At 32.1% G+C, this 18250-nt stretch overlaps 1 protein-coding gene across 2 annotated transcripts in view; it reads left to right on the top strand.

The window, feature by feature from the left end:
- The window catches only part of Kif3a (kinesin family member 3A), a 46738-nt gene that overhangs the window by 22336 nt on the left and 6152 nt on the right, over positions 1-18250 (top strand). Inside the window, exons 6-16 of one of the 2 annotated variants that reach the window (XM_076856451.2) lie at positions 2290-2429; positions 2832-3029; positions 3463-3637; positions 7685-7783; positions 9406-9477; positions 11536-11544; positions 15163-15319; positions 15711-15891; positions 16248-16358; positions 16721-16846; positions 18047-18100. In XM_076856451.2, coding sequence (XP_076712566.1) covers positions 2290-2429; positions 2832-3029; positions 3463-3637; positions 7685-7783; positions 9406-9477; positions 11536-11544; positions 15163-15319; positions 15711-15891; positions 16248-16358; positions 16721-16846; positions 18047-18100 — 1322 coding nt within the window. The remainder of the gene's footprint in view (positions 1-2289; positions 2430-2831; positions 3030-3462; positions 3638-7684; positions 7784-9405; positions 9478-11535; positions 11545-15162; positions 15320-15710; positions 15892-16247; positions 16359-16720; positions 16847-18046; positions 18101-18250) is intronic. The other variant, XM_076856450.2, reaches the window with a different exon arrangement.

Genomic DNA, 18250 nt, shown 5'->3' with positions numbered 1-18250 from the left:
GCAATTAGAAGTTAGAAATAAATGCCAAGAACATAGAAAGGGAAAATATTAAGTTTTTGTGTCTTGACTATAGATCTAGCAAACACAAAGAAATTAAACATTATTCAATTTTTATACATAAACTAACAGAAAAATGATCAATAAGAAAATGACCAAATCTCAACAGAAAGATGAGCAAAAGATAATGTGCTATTCACAGAAAAATCATACAGAGCAATGATCACATGAAATGACTTCATAAGTAATCAGGATAATGCAGATTAAAACAATAGTAAGAGATATGCTTTTGGCAGGGGGTTGAACTCAGTGACACCTAACCACTAAGCAACATTCTCAACCCTTATTATTTTGAGACAGAGTCTTGTTAAGTTACTTAGGTCTTCGATAAGTTGCTGAGGCTGGCTTGGAACTTGCTGTCCTCGGCCTCCTGAGCCACTGGGATTATAGGCATGTGCCCCTTCTCCTAGCTCCAGATTATTTTATGCTTTGAAGAAATGGGCACTGAGGTGGGAGTGGAAATTGATATGGCATTTTTGAAGGATAATATGAACAATATCTGTTGACATTTAAAAAAATGTTCATTTTGATCTAGTATTTCTAACTCTTGATATATTGTCTAGAAAAATATTTTTAGATGTAAACAATCTAACCATCAATAAATCACTATTTTTTATAATTATGGTACAAAAATACTATATACATAAGAGATAATGTTAAGTGAGGGAAAAACAAGATAAAGTGAGACCTAACACACTGTAGAAGCTTGTATATTGCTACTGACTGATTAGGTGATTTTTGAAAAGTGGTATCAAATTTAATGGTTGTATTTTTTGGAGAAAATTCATATTTTAATTTAAAAGAAAATAGAAAAATATAGAATCGCAGATCCCTATGTTTTCTTTGATTAATTCTATCTATTCCTCATATAAATTATTTCTTTGTTCTTTCACTGATTTTTCATGTACTTTCTTTCATTGGACTTTATCAATGCAGTTTACATTCCAGTTATATGACTTCTAATATAGCCACACGCTAATATATTCTTTTAATGTCTCATTTCTAAAATCAATGTTTGCACAGAGAAGTTCTGCATAAATAGTAGGAAGATAGAAATTAATGCTTTAAAATACTTTGGAATTTAAGAAAAAAATTAGCACATGACTATTGTAAAAAAAGCATGTTTATGCAATATATTCATGTAAAAATGTACAAGTACATGAATATTTTATATATTTTAAGTGGATGCTTTTGTTTTTGCTTCATATAAATGGGATCAAACTTTATATTCCTCTCTTACTTGACTTTTAAAAAGTCAGATGCTAACTGGGCTTGGTGGTGCATACCTGTAATCCCAGCAGTTTGGGAGGCTGAGGCAAGACAAGTTTCAACTCAGCATCAGCAATTTACTGAGGCCCTAAGCAACTTAGTGAGACCCTGTCTCAAAATAAAAATAAATAATAATTTTTTTTTTAAAAAAGGAAAAAATGAAAGGACTGGGGATGTGGCTTAATGTTAAGTACCCCTGGATTCAATCCTAGATACGCTCCACACCGTAATTTAAATGCTGTGGGCATCTTTCACATCATTGGATACAGTTCTGCCTATTTTTTTTTTTTAATGACGGCTTAGTTGTCCAAAGTACAACTATTCTATAATTGATTAGCCATTATCCTATTTGTTGTTTCTGGTCTTTCATTGTTGCAAACAATGTTACACTATATATTCCTAAAGCACATTTGCAAGAATTTCCATGGTTTAGTTTGCTAGAACATAATTATCTTTAGAGAGAGCTGAATCAGCAATAATTGTTCCAGTTATTTAACACGTTTCTTCTTTTTGTGTAATTTTTTTTTTTAAGAGTGGGAGGAAGGGGGTTCTCACTATATTGCCTAGGCTCGTCTTAAACTACTGGTATCAGGGATCCTCCTCTCTCAACCTCCCAAGTACTTGAGATTATATAGGCACCATACCACCCTGTCTGGCTTTGTAAATTATTTATTTCAACAAAAATTGTAAGAGAGGGATGGGCTATAGCTCAGTTGGTAGAGTGCTTGCCTTGAATGCACAAGGCCCTGGGTTCAATCCCCAGCACCACCAAAAAAAAAAAAAAAAAAAATGTAAGGGAAACTTCATATAATGGCTAAATGCACACCTTTACTTTTATGGTCTAGCCATGTTCTCTGGCTTTTATTAAAATGATGTTAAGTATTTTGAACTATTCTGGGTATTTAATTATTACCTTACGTACTCTCTGTTACAGTTTTTAAGGATTTCCTTCCTTTATTAAAGGTTCTGTTGGTGCAACTAATATGAATGAACATAGTTCCCGTTCACATGCCATCTTTACAATTACTATAGAGTGCAGTGAAAAAGGTGTTGATGGTAATATGCATGTCAGGATGGGGAAGCTTCATCTTGTAGATCTTGCTGTAAGTAACAGGATCCTACTTAAGGAATAACTCGTACTATGACTTACATTTATCTCATAAATAAGAATTAATGTGGAAAGGTGTAATTTACATGAGATTTTAAAATTGTGACTTGTGTTTAACTTACTACTTATTATGGAGTATTTAAAATGTATATGAAAGTAGACTAGCATAATGATTCCTTATGTTCCTGTCACCCAACTTTAACAGTTATCAACTCGTGGCCAGTCTTGTTTCATCTGTCCTTGCTCCCTTTTTCCTTTCCTTAATTATTTTGAAGTGAATCTCAGGTGTTATATCAGGTATATTACTGTTAAATTGCGTTTTTTAAAAATCCTTAAAAAGAATATTCTGTATTATTATTATAATTTTAGCTTAAGTTTTGTCTCTGTATATTGCTAGGGCTCAGAAAGACAAGCAAAAACTGGAGCTACTGGACAGCGCCTGAAGGAAGCTACAAAAATCAATCTTTCACTTTCCACCCTTGGTAATGTAATTTCTGCCTTGGTTGATGGAAAAAGCACTCATGTGCCTTATCGTAACTCAAAATTGACTCGTCTTCTTCAGGATTCTTTAGGAGGAAACTCAAAAACCATGATGGTAAGACTTCATTTGTGGTATCGTTAACATACAGCAAATATAAAATTCTAATTTGTCCATAAGTAATATAAATAACATTTTTAAAATTGACTATTATGGACTGGGGCTATAGCTCAGTGGTAGAGCACTTACTTCTCACATGTGAGACACTGGGTTCAACCTCAGCACCATATAAAAACAAATACATAAAAAAGGATATTATGTTCATTTTTTAAAAATTAACTATTTTACGTCTTTGATTTTTGATTATCCTTTTTGTAATATATCATGTGTATTAGTTTGAAGTAGTATCACTTGGAAACCCATATAATTGACACTTTCTTTTTTAAGAAGGTCAAAGTGCCTATGTACTTCAGACATCTATTCTGATTTATTTGTAGTTGTACTATTAATTAATGGTAGTGTAAAATGATTTGCATTTCTAATTCAACAGTGTGCAAATATTGGGCCAGCAGATTATAATTATGATGAAACTATTAGTACATTACGGTACGCCAACCGTGCTAAGAATATTAAAAATAAAGCTAGAATTAATGAAGATCCAAAGGATGCTCTGCTTCGCCAGTTTCAGAAAGAAATAGAAGAACTGAAGAAAAAGCTGGAAGAAGGTAAATTCTTTGAAAAATATAAATCTTAATTTTGGCTAAAAGTATGTTGGTTAACGGAGAAGCAATCTAACAGAAATCACCTATTAAACTTTTTTGAGCTTCTAACATAAATATTTAAAAGAATATTTCTGAAAAACAATTGATACCTAGCATCTTCAATTAAGTATAAATTATATAACATTTGTATTTTTTTAAATTAAAGCTGTCATCTTTATTCCCATGACCTTTTGTAAATTTCCTATGTTTACTTATTAAATAATAAATTTTTATCTATGTATAGAAGCACATTCTACTGTGTGTGTATTGTGAAAAAGATCAGAGTTCTGGCTTTGTGATTGGTATCACTATTATTATTTTTTTAAATTTTTTTTTCACAATATCTTTATTCTATTTATTTATTTTTATGTGGTGCTGAGGATCGTACCCAGGGCCTCACACATGCTAGGCAAGTGCTCTACCACCGAGCTACAGCCCCAGTCCTCTCACTATTGTTAAGGAAAGATAATAGTTGTTTTTGCTATCAATAAAAGTGCATTGCATAGCCTTAAAATATGCTTTCATACTCAAATTTGAATGTGAGAGGGGAAATTTTTTTTTCTTTCTTTCTTTTTTTTTTTTTTTTTAAAGCACGGGATTGAACCCAGGGGTGCTTTACCACTGATCTGTAGCCCCAGCCTTTTTTATTTTTTATTTTGAGACAGGATTTCACTGAGTTGCTTAGGGTCTCACTGAGTTGCTAAGGCTAGCCTTGAACTTGTGATCCTCCTGCCTCAGCCTCAGATGCTAGAGTTACAGGTATGTGTCACTGCACCTGGCTGGAAATTATTTTCTAACATGATAATGCAAAATGGTTGGGAAATTTAAAGGTCTTATTCATCTCAGCAATCATTAAGTACCTAGTCACTCCCTGCACCTTCATTGTTAGGGACAGATAGGTCCTTCTTATTGGCAAGGAACTCCTCTGTGTATCATGTAAAGAGGGCTTAGAAACTGCACTTGTGCAGCCTTTGGGGAAGGAAACTAGTTCCTTCACAGGTGAAATTTAGAGATGCTAACCCCATCACATATGTTTGGAGAAGGTGCTAATTCAATCAACTAAAGTAAGATAATTGAGAAAAAGCAATGAGTGAACTAATGAAATTTGGTGTTTTAAATGTGACCACTAGGTGGTATTTATAGCCACTATGCTTTAAAGAGTTTAAATTTCTTGGTTATGTTGATTTTCAGTGCATACCTTTATTTTGCTGTCTTTATTTTTAACATTATTAGGAGGCAAAAATATATGAAACATAAAATGTATCATTTTAACCAGTTTAGTGGCATTAAATACATTCATATTTTGTGCAAACTATTATTACTTTTCATCTCCAGAACTTTTTTATCATCCCATATACAGAAATTCTGTACCCATTAAATACTAATTCTCCATTCCTTTCTCCCCCAAGTCCCTGGGGACCACTGTACTACTTTCTATGAATTTGACCATTCTAGGTACCTTAGATATGTAAAATCATACAGTATTTTGTAGATTTCCTATGTCCACTTGTTAAATAATGATTTTTTAAATCTAAGTTTAATTTTTATGTAAGTTTATTCACTTAGCATAATACCTTCAAGATTCATCCATGTTTGTAGCATGTCACAATTTATTTTCTTTTTAAGGCTGAAAAGTATTCCAGTGTGTGTGTATGTATGTATGTGTACACACACACACACACACACACACACACACACACTGCACTTTGTTTATCAATTCATCTATTGGTGGATATTTGGATTGCTTTCACCTTTTGGCCTGTGTGACTTACTTTGTGTTCATGGATGCAGACAGTCCTTGTTTTAAATGTTTTGGGTATAAAACAACAGTAGAATTGCTGGATCATATGGTAATACTATTTTTAGCACATTTTATTTTATTTGCTCTGCACTTTTGTTTTTATAACTTAGTTAATAGAGTTGATCATATAAACAATAAAAAGTAGGCAAAAGCGTTAAAGTAATTTTTAAACTTTTTATTTTAAAATTATTTTAGACTTACAGAAAATTTATGTAGTACAGAGTTTCTATGATACCCTTCATTACCCTTATCCAGCTGCCTAATGTTAACATCTGTCACAGTACCATTATTGAAACCAGGAAATTTACATCAGTACAATCTCACCAACTAATCTATATGCTGTTTCAAATTTTGCCAGTTATCTTTCCAATGCCACCTTTTTTTTTTTCTTATTTTAGTCCATGACTCAATCTAGGATCACACACAATAATTTTATTAGTCTATTTTTTTTTCTGTCTTTTAAATCTCCTCCAGTTGCCTTAGTACCTTTTGTTTTTCAAAATCTTGACACTTCAGTAGTAGGAATATGGCTCAGTGGTAGAGATGTGTCCAGCATGTTCAAGGCCCTGGGTTTGATTCTCAGCACTGCAAAAGAAAAAGAAAATGAAGAATCTTGACTTTCCTGAAGAGTGCTGGTCCTGAATGTTTAGATTGTCTTTTAATTTGTACTAGTCTGCAGTTCTCTCATAGTAAGCCTCCTCCACTGTAAACCTATTTTTTTCATTTGCAATTAATATGTATCTTATGGGGAAATACTTTGAGATTCTGCAAATATCCTATTTCTCCTACTAAGAGATAGTAGGAGAAATAAGTACCTTATTCCTAATTTTAGCATGTATCAGTGGTTCTTGCCTGTGACTATAATTCTGTTGCATTTGTTCAATGATGATTTTCTATTCTCATCATTCATTTTGTTTAGTGTTTGGAATTCTATTACTAGGAAGAGGAATCTCCATTTATTTATTCAAATTTTTATTTTATTTAGCCTGTGTGTTACAATCCAGTATTTTATCATTTATTATGTTGCTCATATTGTCACAGTTTTGGCTATTAGGAGCTCTAGTGGGGTAGTTCCTATATTCTTTCAGGGTGTTCTCATCAAGTTATTTTTAGGCACCTGCTTGTTTTTCTGGTCCTGCAAGATAATGTTTTAAGCTCATTTTGTATCTTCCCTACCATAATCTTAAAATACATTTCTCCCTGGTTCCTTTTATTGGAGAATGGTATATAGAATGGGACACTATGTATGGTCATTGCTGATACGGCATCATTGTTTCTGGTCTCAAGAATAAAATATTTTAAATGATTTCTTTACCTAAGACACTATTCTCTTTCCAGCCTTTATTTTTGCAATTTGTATGTCTTTTACTTTTTTCCCCCAATTACCTTTGCTTTCTTAAAACTTCATGTATGGACAATGATGTTTTTAAATAACTAATTTGAAGTTAATTTAGTGCTTCTCTGTATTACTATTTAATGGTTCCATTTTGTTGATTTTTTGTCTTTAAGAGAATATGTAGTTAACATTATCTTTGTACAGATAAAGCTGTCTTTGAAATTTTTTTGTGATATAATCCTAGATATGGGATCACTGTGTTAACTGACAGTTTTGTGGTTCAAAAAATATACAGATTGAATTATTTGAAATCTTAAGCAGGAAACAAGGAGAAGATACTCCCCAAAGAGATCACATTTAAAAAGACTGAACTAATAATTCTAACACATAATCTTTTGTATATGTTTAGAACTCTATTTAAAATAATTATTTGAATTTTTAAATGGGTCAGATTTTAACTTTTTTAGGAACTTTGGAAAAATAAAGTCTCTGTGTACATCTTAGCTATTTCTGAGATTAGCACAACTGATATACTATCTAGGAGCACTGAAACATTTAAATTTATATTTTGAGCCAGGCATAGTGATACACTCCTGTAATTCTAGCTATTCAAGAGGCTAAGGCAGGAAGATCACAAACTTGAGGCCAGCTTGGGCAACTTATTGAGACCCTATCTTCAAATTAAAAATTAAGAGGGCTGGGGTGTAACTCGGTGATAGAGCACCCCTGCCCAGGTTCAATCCCAGTACTGCAAAAAGTATAAGAAGTATATTTGAGTCAAAAAAAAGCTTAATGAAGAAAATTGGTATAAGTATTTCTGAAATAACCAATGCCTTGTACAGACTAAAATCATTGCATTAAATTTCTATCCAAGGAGAAGAAATATCAGGCTCTGATATCAGTGGGTCAGAGGAGGAAGAGGATGAAGAGGGTGAGGTTGGAGAAGATGGAGAGAAAAGGAAAAAGAGAAGGGGTAAGTTCTGTTAAGTATTCTAATTGGTAGAAATACTTAGGATTGCTACCTAATAATGCTTTCACATTTCTAAGACAATAGAGTGCATGCCTTCTATTTTGCTTTTATAGTTATGGTAACAATTAGAACAGAGGATGTATGCCATATACCTGGTTAACTTTGCATTGTTTTTTTCTCCACTAACCTGTTCTTAGCTTACTCAGAATAGTTTGGATTTTTTTTTTAGAATTATAAAACTATGAGAGTGGGTATAACATTTTGAAATTTTAGGTAGAGTTTTGATTTTACGTGAGGACATGGATCTGTTAGGAACCTACATATTTTAATAAATTAGGAAAATGTGGAGTTTTTCCTCAAGTAAGGTTAATCTTTAGAATTCATTAGATTTTTAAATAATAAATTTGTTTAAGTATTGTATTTTAAAATTCAATTCCTTTTCTTTATAATATGTGCTCATTCTCACCCCAATGTGGGGCATATGTTATCCTGTGTGAATTAAGACTTTGTCATGCTAAGATTATAGATAACATGCAAAAGAGATGGACATATTATAATGGCCTGCATTTCAAGCCTATTTATCCTAAATATTTATTTCAGAACTCTCTTCCATTAGTGTGGATCATTGTTTTCCAGCTGGTGCATATTTTGCTTGTCTTATTTAAATGATGTTGCTGAAAATAAACCCATCACTATTTTATCAGGAGTCCCAAATTTAAAAACTGTAAAGATTGTATAAATTCAAAAGAGAGGAAAAGCATGATTTAGAGCAGGAGTTGGTAAAATACAACCTTCTGGCCAAGTCTAGCCCATATCTGTTTTGTAAATAAAATGTTATTAAAACAACTATGTTCATTTGTTTACATATGTTCTGTGGCTGCTTTCACATGGCTTATGGCCTATAAACACATATTATTTGTCCTTTTGCAGAAAATGTTTGCCAAACCCTGACTTAGAGAAATGTATTTTTTGTTCATATCTAGTTTTTTTTTTTTAACAAAATGAACTGTTGTTTAGAAAGCTATAAATCATATAATAGATTTATTAAGAATAAACCTTTATGTAGAAAAATGCCACTATTTAATATATTAAAATATTTAATGATAATATGCCTTCCAGGCTTAGAAATTTAAATTTTTTCAGTGAGCCTTTTCAATTTTGCTGTCATACCTTAAACATAAATATTTATATTTGATAGTTTGATGCCATGAGGGGAGAGAGGGAAATTGGTGACAGACCTATAACATTAGTTGAATTTGACTTTAAGTTTTAAAACTTCCTTTAACTTACAACCTAAATAATTTAAATAGACTTAAATGTCACCAACTAACATTTTTTATTCTTGTCATTTCAACATGCAGTGTTTTAAATGAGTAGTAAAATTTGCACACAGTGAATCTTAAATACAGTTGCTAATCCTCCCATATGGCTTTGGGAAGTAGAGAACATTGGATAGATTACTACCAAAACTGGTTTTAAGGGAAAGTAAGTTTTGATTCTTTAATACAAAGCTTGTTTGTCCTTTAAAATTCTTTCTCTGGAACTGAATTTTTCTCTATTTGTGTGTTCATATTCCTGTTTTTTCTTTCTTTGGTTGGCGTTGGGCTCATTTCTTTGTCTTCCAGGCAGTAGCAGCAGCAGTAGTTCAGACTCCACATGTTCTGTCATAGAGAAACCTCTGGATAAGTTCTTGACTAGTGAGTGGTAGCTCTTAAATTCTCTAACAGAGCTTTGGCTTCTCCATAACCCATGGGCTTCATTTGAGCAATGCTGCACCGCTCCCTGTCATTATTTAAAGAATACATGTTGGACTTCTCAGTAGAACAAAGCATGTTGATGATCCCCCCATGCCCCTTCATTGCTTCCAGTTAACCATAATTGTTAAAACATATGCTTTAGCTTATGTTTGAGACAATGGAAGAGAGATTCATGCTTTTGCAGTTGAGATAATGTAAAGAGAGCTAGTAAGCTGTATAAAAGAAAAATTCTTATAGTTGTTTTTTTATGTTTCATTATAAATGTTTAATCTTGGTCAGTATAAGGGACATGTAACAACAAATCCTGAATTTCTAAAAGTACCAATTACATTTGGCAGTATACCAGTACCCATTATAACATGTCATACAGTTATAAAAATTTTACACTTTGGTGTCCTATTCTTAGCAGTAGCTTAAGATTAAAGGCTCCCAAATAAAGAAAAATGGAGTGTTTCAAGTAAAAATAAATTGAGTAGTATTTTATTTCAAATGGACTTTATCTCCATTTCTAATTACCTGACAGGTTTTAAGAATTTTTCTAAGATGTGATTAAATAATTAAGAACCACATGAAGTTTACTCAGGATCTGTCTAGACTTATTTCAGACTTAAAGACTTTTTCTTAAACTTTAATTAAGTTGAAAAGTATTATTTAATTTTATCTATTCATATTTTATTCTCAGAAGGGAGATGATACCTTCTTGTACCAGCTTGCAGCTTACTGTCTTTTTAAAGCATTATCTATATTCTTACCTTTCCCAAACTAATAACAAAATAATTGCTTATTGTTCTTATGCATTTAGCTTTTTAGAGGAAGAATCCAAGAATAGCAAAAATCTGTCTTTTGACAATTCTTAAGCAATTTACCAAAACGATTCACTTCAGAGGATAATTTGAAAAAAATACATGATGTTGCTTTAGAGACCATATAGAGGTTAATTTTGTTTTATAAACTGAAATATGAGAAATATCTGAGTAGGAAACATTGCATTTTTTCCAATGCAAAACTTATCTTAGTTCTTAAAGAATAGTTACATGAACTTACTGTGTGAAATGAGTTGTACTTTGTTCAATTCAAGAAGTTTTCATTGCTATTTGCATACTTAGCACATAAAATATGATGTTGTTGTAACATGGGTAGGTTGGTGAAGTGGAGAGATAGTTGTCCCAAGCATGTGGTTGCTGTGTGTAAGTTGTTATGTATGTACCCTCCCTTTATAAAACCTGAGTGGCCCTTTTTTTTTTTTTAGGTATCCCTTGCTTGAATCATCAGTTGTCATTTACTTCTATAATCTACTAATAGGTGGAATGTAAATTTGTTACTATACAGGTGTACTCCATTTTATGTAGTAAATTTTTTTCCTCTGAAAACACTGCTTATAAATCAAGTTGGAAAACAGTGTATTGTGAACTTGCTGTCTTTAAAAATTCTTCATAAAATTTTTTTGTCAAATAGTGAAAATTATAAACTTTTATCTCTTGTTGGTTCAGGGTTTTGAGTTGGATTTTCTTAAAATGGGGCACACCTGTAATGGATCTTTGTACTAGGAGACACATTGAATTGGGAAATTTTGGAAATGGACAATGTGAATTTTGTTACTTTCAACTTATTAATTTTAAAAATTGGCTTAATTTTCTGCTTTGTTCTTTTAGAATTTCCCAGGTCTTAACAGGTTCCCAATTCTTTGTCTACCATTTAACATAACCACATGATGCTGAATTGTTACATTTGCAGGAATTTGGGAGTCAGTGTGAGCTCTTTGATTTGTAATCTTCTCCTTGCTGAAATTGTATCTCTCATTATATTCAATATGCTTTCTTTTTACATGGGCTCTTATTTCCGTTTTGATAATGATTTGATTTATTTCTCTACTTATACTGTAGATGCTATTATACATTTTTTTTGTTTTACAAAGGAAATAATGTTTTCCTTTTTTTCTTCCTCATCTCTGTGCATATGCTTCCTGTCTACGATTTGCTTACCACTTCTTATTGCAAGATCAAGCAGGTTGGTGTGATTGATTTGCACTCCACTTGGTAGTTATTTATCTTATAAAGAACTTTGTTAATTAAATAGCACTTTTTAATTTAATATTTTTTTGCAAGGTAAGTATCCATTTTTTTTTGTATTAAAAAACTCTTTCAACTTCAACTTAAAAAAAAAAACAACAACACTTGGGAGACTAAGGCAGGAGGATCACAGGTTCAAGGCTAGCCTTAGCAACCTTAGTGAGTCCCTAAACAACTTAGCAAAACCTGTATCAAAATGGAAAAAAAAAAAAAAGTACTGAGGATGTAGCTCAGCGCTATGGGTTTCAAGCCCAGATACCAAAAACAAAATAGAACTTTCTTTTTTCCTAAATTCTTAAAATCACATTTTAGAAATACAATTATAAATGATTTCACAAACATTTTCCACTCTTTTCTTTTAAAGCCAAGAATAAAGTGCCTGTGAGCCATGCTGGTGGGTACTCATTTAATAATATGAAATGAATTCAGTTAATACTTCCCTGAAGTTCTTCCCCTCAGACGTTCCTTGCCAGTTCACCATCACAGTTTTGGTTAGAACACATGACGAAGTGCAACTGGAAAATGTTACTAGTTCTGTTTGTCTTAACTAAATACTCTTTATTCTGGCATTATTAAAATTTACTTACCTGAAATTTTGTGCTGAAATTTTATCATGTAATATTAGAAACTATGTTGTTATGGGGTGGTAGTTGTTGTTTTTTTAATTAACTGGCTTTGTTTATAAGAGGCTATGTGTGTATGTTGTTAGGGATCAAACCCAGGGCCTTACCAATGCTAAGCAAGTGCTTTACTTCCCAGCCTTACTCCCCTACCCTTTAAAAAAGTCTTTTAAAATATTTGTAGTTAGAAGAATCAAAGTTCTTACTTAATGGTGATGGTGATGAGGGGAGATCACCTCTGTGCTCCTGGATACCAGGCTCTTGCCCCTGGTATCCACCTTCCCCCAGACTGAAGCACCTTAACCCTAACCCAGGAGTCCACAGGCCAGCCCCCTGGAGGCTAAACCTTATTTGTATCATAAAGAACAGGGTAAAAATAAATAAATTAATTTTAAAAGTACATGTAAAAGTGACTATTAGTAATGCCTCATTTTAAAATGATTTGTTAGGAGAGTTGGAACATATTCAAGGTTAGCTTAAAGTATTATTTGAAGAAATATAATGATTTATCAAAGTGATTCTGGCTAGACTAACATGGTAAATATCAGACTTTTGAAATTGATTCTAGCTATACTGATTATATATGCATGGTCATCTTCATGAAAATGTTACAAGAGCAGCACAGTAGTGTTTTTTGCTGCGAAAGCATCACTTTGAAAAACATTACCAGATGGTTTTTACTAATATAATTCAGGCATAGTATTAATTCATCAAGAGGCATGCATTTTTATATTTCTACATATTCAATCTTTTTATTTTTTCACCACTTTATAGGTTTTGAAACTATTTTTATTTGTTTTGTTTGGATTAAAACCAGTGGTGCTTTACCACTGAGCTACATCCCCAGTCAGGGTCTCACTGAGTTGCTGAGGCTGACTTTGAGCTTGAACTTGTGATCCTTCTGCCTCAGCCTCCCAAGAAGCTGAGATTACCTGTGTGCCACCAGGCCCTGTAAAAACTATTTTTAACTATTAACAAAAACAATTAGAATCCTAAAGGCCTAAAAATATTCATGTTCATATGTCAAGCATCCATGTCTTCATACCTGTGTTGTTTTGCTTTTAACATATTTGCCATTTTTTTCTTTAAATATTTGTAATTCTGAGGTGGAAAGGAAGTTACAGGTTTTTAAATGCACACACCTAAATTTATCTTTTGTCCCTCAAATTTCTGAGAAATTGTGTTACTTATGGGAAATTCTTTCTAAGTATTCATTGAGAAAAGGAGTTAAATTATTTTTAAAAGTTATTTTTTAACCATATAACCCAGAAGGTACCACACAGGGGAATGTGATAAACAAGCCAACAGATTCAGGTCCACATCATGACTTTTGGAATGCAATGAATCACACCATACCAAAGCATGGATTTGGATCAGTGCTTTTATTTTAATTTGTTTTGTGGCTTAGATTTTGCTTTGAACTTACAGATCTGTAGAAATGAAGGATATTGTATTTTAAACCCTTGTTTGTTTGTTTTTAATATAATTTTGGCCTGAAGAGTTAAATGAAGCCCATAAATGATTCTTCCTCTCATGGTTCTTCAAAGAATATATTCAGATATATGTTGCCATCATAATTATTTTCAGTTTTTTTCCTCATTATTAGCAAAGGGGTTGGATTGGGGTAGAGGCATTAACAATTTATAAACTCTTCTGGTTTACCCTTTTCTTCTACAGTCCTTTGGGAAGGAAGTTAAGAATGATAAAGCTTTCAGGAGAGCCTCAGACCAATTCTGTGAAAAGTTTGATTGGTTTTCTGAAGGAACATATGATTCTGAGAAATAGTTGCCAGAAATGAATTGTCATTGATTCAGTTCCATAACCATTTTAGTAAGCTAGTTTTTATTTTCTTTTTGATTTTTCATATGAATTTCATGATTTTTGAAATTCATCAGTAAACTTTCATTGAATACCTATTATATATATATAAAACACTATTAGACATTATAATCAAAATGACCAACTGGAAGTTATGTTCCAGCTTTATTATTTGGTAGTATTTCTGCTTATATTTGACACTTATTTAATCTGAGTTAGTGAGATCTAGGATCCTGAGTTTGACATAGTAATGAGCATTTCAGTTGCTCATTTAGGATCTGATGATAATCATGACAGCTAATCAGCTATAAAATGCTTGGTTAATACTATGTAACTGTTGTATAATTATTATAGAATTTCTTTCTTTAGAAATATACTATGTGGTAGAAAATACTTTCTAATAATTTTATTAAACAAAGGTTTTAGAAAAGCCCTGAATAATAAATTTTTAAAACTCTCAAGAATAAATTAAAAACTATCTGATACAAATTCTGATATTTTTATCTGTATTTTATGTCTATATATGTCTTTAATTTATGTTATGTGGGAGATGGTTTTTGAGAAGCCACTTGTGATTGTACTTAATTATCAGGAGAAAGAAACTGAAGAATCATTTTGCTTTCTTTTTAATCCTATATGTATTATTTGGGGACACAGAAATTTTTGCTATTTTATTTGGCTTTCCTATTACTCTTTCTTTCCCTATTTTCAGCCCATCTGTTTTGCTTCTCTTTAACCTACTTTTGTTCTTAGATATCATTGTACATTTGAACAACAATTTGAATTTAGCAGTGAATTAAAAAGTTCTTCTAGGACTGGAGTTGTGGCTCAGTTGTAGAGCAGTTGCCTGGCATGTGTGAGGCCCTCCCTGGATTGATCCTCAGTATCACATATAAATAAATAAAGTGAAAAATCCATTGGCAACTAAAAAATATTTTTAAAAAATAAAAGTTCTTCTAGAACATAAATGGAAATGAGTGATACTATCAGTTTGATTTTCTTAAAATGTTGAAATTTTGTATTATTGAGGAGTCTAGTCAGTTCTGTATCAAAGATAATTTACATGTCTGAAACACTCACTTGTTTTAGTGATTGTTGCAATTAAATGACTCAAATAGGTAAAAAGAAAGTTTCTCCAGATAAGATGGTTGAAATGCAAGCAAAAATTGATGAGGAGAGAAAAGCACTTGAAACAAAGCTTGACATGGAAGAAGAAGAAAGAAACAAGGCTAGAGCTGAATTAGAGAAGCGGGAAAAAGATCTTCTTAAAGCTCAGTGAGTTTTATTGAATTGAGATGAATTCATGATTTAAATTTCTAATAGTTTTCATAAGATATATGAGCAGGAAAATTGAATAGTAACTAAAAGCTTGATTGTTGTTTCAAGTATAGCTGTTCTGGGGTAGAAAATGCCATGTATGTGATATATTTCTAAAGATTAAATCTGTTTCAATTATTTAATCTCTGTGGGAGGAAAAATATTGGTGAGTTTGAATTAGAGGTTAATGAATTAAAACTACACAGAGGTATAGTTTCATAGAGATGTTATATAATTATTTTTTAATTTTGAAATTGTACACCTAAAATTCTTATCAAATTTTGGGAAATGTCATTATTAGAACAGTAGCTGATCAGTGAATTTAGAGTATTCTCATTTGAATCAATAGACAAGAGCATCAATCTTTGCTGGAAAAATTATCTGCTCTGGAGAAGAAGGTAATTGTTGGTGGTGTTGATTTGTTGGCCAAAGCTGAGGAACAAGAAAAACTTCTTGAAGAATCTAACATGGAGCTGGAAGAAAGGAGGAAAAGAGCAGAGCAGCTTCGCAGAGAACTTGAGGAAAAAGAGGTGATGTGACTTTTTGCTTTAAGTTTAATATTCGTTGCCTAAGTTATTTATCTTTTAATATCTATAATCTTAATAAAATTTTGAAATAGGGTGTGTTGGAGGGTTCTAGGGATTGAACCAGAGTGCTGAGCTACATTTCCAGCCCTTTTTATTTTTTATTTTGAGATGGACCCTCACTAAGTTGCCTGAATTGACCTTGAACTTGTGATCTTTCTGCCTTAGCCTCCTAAATAACTGGGAGACAGGCACTAAAAGCAGATATATGGTTTACTTTGAAGATAATAGTCACTAACTTTTTAAAATAATTTAAATTTGTGTCTTAAAATAATTCTGAAGTTTACCAATTTTTATCATAGCAAGAACGCTTAGATATTGAAGAAAAATATACCAGTTTACAAGAGGAAGCACAGGGAAAGACCAAGAAATTAAAGAAAGTTTGGACTATGCTGATGGCTGCAAAGTCAGAGGTTGGTTTCTTAGAATGATCTACAAATGTAGTTCTGAATTTTTAAAAAATATTTATTGTTGTTGATGTTGTTGATGGACCTTTATTTTATTTATTTTTAAATGTGGTGCTGAGAATTGAAGCTAATGCCTCACACATGCTAGGCAAGTGCTCTATCACTAAGCCACAGCCCCAGCCCTAGTTCTGAATTTTTAAAGAAGAAATTCCTTTGATTAAGAATGCATACGTAATCATAACATGAGCTTACAGTTTTAAAGAAATAAATAAAAGAACTGCATAAGGTCTGACAAGCCAATGTCCTATGTCAGAGAAACTTTTGTACTGAAAATCTTATTTATAATATTTTTATGGATTTTCTGGTAGATGGCAGATCTCCAACAAGAACATCAGAGGGAAATTGAAGGCCTACTGGAAAACATTCGGCAACTTAGCCGGGAGCTTCGACTTCAGATGCTTATTATTGATAACTTTATACCTCAGGACTATCAGGTAAGCCCGAAGTTCTCTAATCTAGATGTTAGTCATTGGACTGGGGTTAAAAAAAGGAAATGAAATTTGTAATTTAATTTAATTTAGCTATTATCTATAAAAGTTTCTTGAACAATGCCAGTTAACTTCGGTTAACTTCCCTTAATATCTAAATATCTAATTAAGGTTCCCTTAATATGTAAGTATCTAAGAATTTCTCTTCCATTTGGAGAACTCAGATTCATGTAAATGCAATCAGAATCAAGGTATAGGTCCATTAAATAGAACCCCTAGGCTATTTTGCCTTATTTATGGATGTTAATTTTTGTGTGTCTGGTTGGTAAAATGAACATACATGAAATTTATCATTTTAACCATCCTTAATGTGTACAGATCAGCAATGTTAAGAATATTCATATTGTTGTGCAGCCATCACCACCATTCATCTCCAAATGTATGATAATTGTTAGTCAAGTATAATTTAAAAATCTTATCCTCTTTTTCATAACCAAAAATTCTCTTTCCAATTCATTTTAATCAACTTTGTAACATGATTTTCAAATATTGAATTCCCAATATTTGTCTGAAAGTAAGCCTTAGTACTTTTTCCTTTGGACCTCAGGTGTATAAAATTAATACTGGATACATAGCCCACTCTCTTTATTTGTCCTTGGATGGTCTGCTTTAATTTAGTTAGTTATTTTGTAGTGAATTCATCACCCAAAACAAAAGCTAGGACCTTGACAGTAACCTACTTTTAACCAAATGATTTCCCACACTAGTTCCATCCATGCTTCTTCCAACCAAATGTACCCATCATTCTGATTCCTGTGTTCTCATTCTCTTGACATATGTATATATGTAAATGTGTATATATATATATATATACACACACACACACACACAAACAGTAGTGTACACATACAGTATAACATATTTGTGTGTGTGTGAGAGTGTGTGTGGTGCTGGGAATGAAACCTAGGGCCTCATACATGCTCAGCAAGTGCTGTACCACTGAATAATAATATCCCCAGCCCTATTTTTATATAGTTTAATAGTTCCTACACATGTTCCTAAGAATGTATATTTTAAAACTTAATAGAAATGGTATCATGTAATATAATGTCTTGAAACTTTTGTCACTTAAGCATTCTATGACTATTTTTCAATAATTTAAATGCTATTAAATATTAAAAATGAACTGTCCTTGACTTTTAAAAGGAAATGATTGAAAACTATGTACACTGGAATGAAGACATAGGAGAATGGCAGCTAGTGAGTATTATCTTCATCCTTTCATGAAATAATGTGAACTACTTTCTCTGGACTAGAAATTGTGCTGGCTGCCATGAGGTGGGAAGTGGTCCAGTGGATGAATCAGATGAGAATTTAGTAGGGCATTTAAGATGGTTTTCTAATTAACTG

The sequence above is a fragment of the Callospermophilus lateralis genome, chromosome 5, assembly GCF_048772815.1.
Source record: "Callospermophilus lateralis isolate mCalLat2 chromosome 5, mCalLat2.hap1, whole genome shotgun sequence".
In the NCBI taxonomy this organism is placed as follows: domain Eukaryota; kingdom Metazoa; phylum Chordata; class Mammalia; order Rodentia; family Sciuridae; genus Callospermophilus; species Callospermophilus lateralis.
Note: the sequence above shows the minus strand (reverse complement) of the source record. Positions and strands in the feature narration are given on the sequence as shown.